Source organism: Grammomys surdaster, unplaced genomic scaffold (genome assembly GCF_004785775.1).
Source record: "Grammomys surdaster isolate TR1022 unplaced genomic scaffold, NIH_TR_1.0 199, whole genome shotgun sequence".
Lineage (NCBI taxonomy): Eukaryota > Metazoa > Chordata > Mammalia > Rodentia > Muridae > Grammomys > Grammomys surdaster.
This window is the reverse complement of record NW_021604644.1, coordinates 5,243,196-5,247,205: the sequence shown is the minus strand read 5'-3', so window position 1 is coordinate 5,247,205 and position 4,010 is coordinate 5,243,196. Positions and strand designations below refer to the sequence as shown.

The 4,010-nt window shown below is 50.9% G+C and overlaps 1 protein-coding gene across 1 annotated transcript; it reads left to right on the top strand.

Moving 5' to 3' along the window:
- The first annotated feature begins 1,760 nt into the window (after positions 1 to 1,760).
- Positions 1,761 to 3,713, top strand: Ccin (calicin). Its single transcript, XM_028770302.1, has one exon. It carries the CDS (start codon positions 1,878 to 1,880, stop codon positions 3,642 to 3,644), a length of 1,767 nt encoding a protein of 588 aa, XP_028626135.1. The 5' UTR covers positions 1,761 to 1,877; the 3' UTR covers positions 3,645 to 3,713.
- The last annotated feature ends 297 nt before the right edge of the window (positions 3,714 to 4,010 follow it).

The window sequence follows — 4,010 nt, the reverse complement described above, 5'->3', positions numbered from 1 at the left end:
AGAGAGAGAGACAGAGAGAGAGACAGAGAGAGAGACAGAGAGAGAGACAGAGAGAGTGACAGAAAGAGAGACAGAGAGAGAGACAGAGGGGAGAGACCGGGCAGTGGGGAACTAAGCCACATAGGGAGTTCTCTGAGTGGGGCTGGAACCTATGTACTCCAAATGGGGAGACAGAAGTCACAGACATCACATCCGAAGAGACTATCTGTCCCGAAATCAGGTATCAAGATGTGTAACTTCACTATTAAAGTGTAATTGTTTAAAAAATAAACTTCAATTAATCCTAGCACCCGGGAGGCAGAGATAGGCAGATCTCTGAGTTCAAAGCCAGCCTAGTCTACAGAGTGGTTCCAGGACAGCCAAGGCTACAAAAAGAAACCTGTAATGAAAACAAACTTCAAATTACCAAGTTCCTAGATAAGGAAAAGGCTAGGTGTGGAATGGAAAGATGAATGGAGAATCAAAGCCAGAGGGATCGAGAGTGGTGGGAATGGAGCAACAGTCTCTCTGAGAGGGGCATTCAGGAGGATCAGAAGGTCTGGAGTGAGGCTTGGAGCCCAGAGTGGAGATCAGGGTCTGAGTTTGGTCCTCCTGACCAGCACAAGGGTCTATATAGCACGGTTTTTCCTAAGAGTTCCCAGGATGGCTATTCGCTATCGTCATACACCATCACCGGACTCTGTCCACATCTGTAAAATGAGAACAGGTGCGGGTCTGCCACACTGTGAGCCCCGGGTCCATACATGTGCGTTTCTGAGTCGCTCCTACATGAAGGAGCCCTAGGCGAGGCAAAGCAGGCAGAAAGGGGACTCTCTAAGCCATTGGAGAGGCTGAGCGCTCCGGCCGCGTGCTCCTGGCCGGGAGGTGACCCTGCAGCGCCACCGTGCGGCCGAAGCAGGCTCCTATAACCCGTCGAGAGCTTCGTGGATGCCCACAGCTGCGGAAATATTAAGAAACAAGAGTAGGCATTTATTTGAACGTTTTGCTACAGGCTAAGCACTGCGCCTTCTGCGCTTTGAAGCGAGTATTATTCTCATCTCACAGAAGAGAAATCTGAGGCCTAAGTGAACTGGTAACTCGGAATGGAGACCAGAACAGGCACATTCTCCAGCATTTTACTAGATACTTAGAAATCTGGAGCAGGGCGTTTCCAAGTCCTCCTATCTTCCTAGGGCTGGCTAGTCCCTCCATTTCTGCTCCAGTGAGTGTCACCCACTTCTTCATTCTTAATGAAAACGGTATTCTGACTACAGAGGTCAGATGCCAAAGGATTTGTCTTCTCAGACGTCCAGGAACCTTAGTAGAAAAGGGGCCTTTAGGACCTAAGAATTGAACCATGAAACCTGGATGGTTCCTGCTTCCTGGAGGGTTGAAAGGGGTAATGCCCGGCACACAGCGGGAGTTCCAGGTCTGCTTGCCTCTAACTGCCTCTGTGACGGGGGAGTCCTTTCTCAGCAGGACTTCAGCCTCCTGGTTAAAAGGGAGGCTTCTAGATAATGGTAACCTCTCCTCCCACTCCAGTATTTTCACTCTCCACAGTGCCCTCTGCCCCACCCAAACCAGTTCTGACATTCCTGGCGAAACTTTGAACCACGGATTGAAAGCCCCAGGGGGACACCATGGCCCCATTCCTGAGCTTCCTCTGAAGCTCTGGGGAGAGAAAGGCCCCATGCCTCTGACAAAGGCCTGGGGGTGGGGAGAGGGCTGCATTATGATGACCTCATCCATTCTATGACGTCACTCTCCCACGCCCACTCCTCTCTGGTCGGCTGCTCTGCAAACAACCATCAGTACAAATCCCAAAGGCCTGAAAAAGTCTGCCCTCCAGTACCTGCTACCTACCGATCGATCTTCTGTCTCAGCCAACAAGAAGCACCATGAAACTGGAATTCACAGAGAAAAACTACAACAGCTTTGTGCTGCAAAACCTGAACAAACAGAGGAAGCGCAAAGAGTACTGGGACATGGCCCTGACTGTGGACCACCAAGTCTTCTTCGCACACCGCAACGTGCTGGCTGCCGTCTCTCCGCTAGTGAAAAGTCTCATCTCCAGCAACGACATGAAGACCACTGACGAACTCTACATCACCATTGACCCCAACTACCTGAGCCCAGCCACGGTGGACCAGCTCCTGGACTACTTCTACAGCGGCAAAGTGGTGATCTCAGAGCAGAATGTGGAGGAGCTGCTCCGGGGTGCTCAGTATTTCAATACCCCACGCCTTCGGATTCACTGCAATGACTTCCTTATTAAGTCCATTCGCCGTGTCAACTGCTTGCGCTACCTCTTCTTGGCTGAGCTGTTCGAGCTCAAAGAAGTATCAGACTTGGCCTACTCTGGCATTCGTGACAACTTCCACTTCTGGGCCAGTCCTGAGGGCTCTATGCACTTCATGCGCTGCCCACCTGTCATCTTCGGCCGCCTCCTCCGAGATGAAAACCTTCACGTGCTCAACGAGGACCAGGCTCTCAGCGCACTCATCAGTTGGGTGTACTTCCGGAAGGAGGAGCGGGAAAAATACTTCAAGAAGTTCTTCAATTACATCAATCTCAATGCTGTCTCTAACAAGACGCTGATGTTTGCCAGCAACAAGCTGATGGGCTTGGAGAACAACTCTGCCCACGCGACCTTGATCGAAAGTGTCCTGATGGACCGCAAGCAGGAGCGCCCGTGCAGCCTGCTGAGCTACCAGCGGAAAGGGGCCCTGCTTGATTCAGTGGTCATCCTTGGTGGCCAGAAGGCCCATGGCAAGTTCAACGATGGAGTGTTTGCGTATATCATCCAGGAGAACCTGTGGCTGAAACTCTCAGAGATGCCGTACCGGGCAGCCGCGCTCAGCGCCACTGCTGCTGGCCGTTACATCTACATATCTGGTGGCACCACTGAGCAGATTTCAGGACTGAAGACAGCATGGCGGTATGATATGGACGACAATTCCTGGACCAAGCTACCTGACCTGCCCATTGGGCTTGTCTTCCACACCATGGTGACCTGTGGGGGAAGAGTTTATTCAGTGGGTGGGAGCATTGCCCCACGCCGATACGTCTCTAACATCTATCGCTATGATGAACGCAAGGAAGCCTGGTGCTTGGCGGGGAAGATGAGCATTCCTATGGATGGCACAGCAGTGATCACTAAGGGTGACCGAAACCTGTACATTGTCACTGGGCGATGCCTGGTGAAGGGCTACATCTCCCGGGTCGGTGTAGTGGACTGCTTTGACACCTGTACAGGGGAAGTGGTCCAGTGTATCACTTTCCCCATAGAATTCAACCACCGGCCCCTGCTCTCCTTCCATCAGGACAACATCCTCCGTGTACACAGCCACCGGCAGAGCGTGGAAATCAACTTACAGAAGATAAAGGCCAACAAGTCGACAACCTCAATACCTCTGTTGCCCAACAGTTGTCCCTTGGATGTATCCCACGCTATCTGCTCCATCGGAGACAGCAAGGTATTTGTATGTGGGGGTGTCACCACAGCCAGCGATGTCCAGACGAAGGACTACACCATCAATCCTAATGCTTACTTGCTGGACCAAAAGATAGGTGAATGGAAGACCCTTGCCTGCCCACCCGAGGCACTGGACTGTCCTGCCTGTTGTCTAGCCAAGCTGCCTTGCAAGATTCTTCAAAGAATTTAAACAACTTTTTAAGTGGGAGAATAAGTAAATGCATTATTATTCACAATTTAATGACAGAGCGCAAGGGAGAAATGTGGCTTTGGATTTCTTTTAGTGGCGGTCAATGCTTTGATCTGAAAGTGGAACTTTGGGTTATGGATGTTCCCAGTGGGTAGAATTCAGGGTTAATGTCTCAATGGAGGTAACTAGCAGAGATGGAGTCTCTGGTTGGTGATATACAGTTGGTAGATTTATTTATTTATTATTTATTCCAGCACTGAAGATCTCTAAACTGAGGCAGGAAAAATAATCCTTGGTGGTAGTGGGATTGAAGTTCCTCCCAGACTCCGGGCTAGGGGATGTTTGAGCATCCCCGGCCCTTATTCC

What these genes read in the sequence shown, in the direction of transcription:
- Ccin (XM_028770302.1), top strand. Translation starts at nt 1,878, where the DNA reads ATGAAACTGGAATTCACAGAGAAAAACTACAACAGCTTTGTGCTGCAA.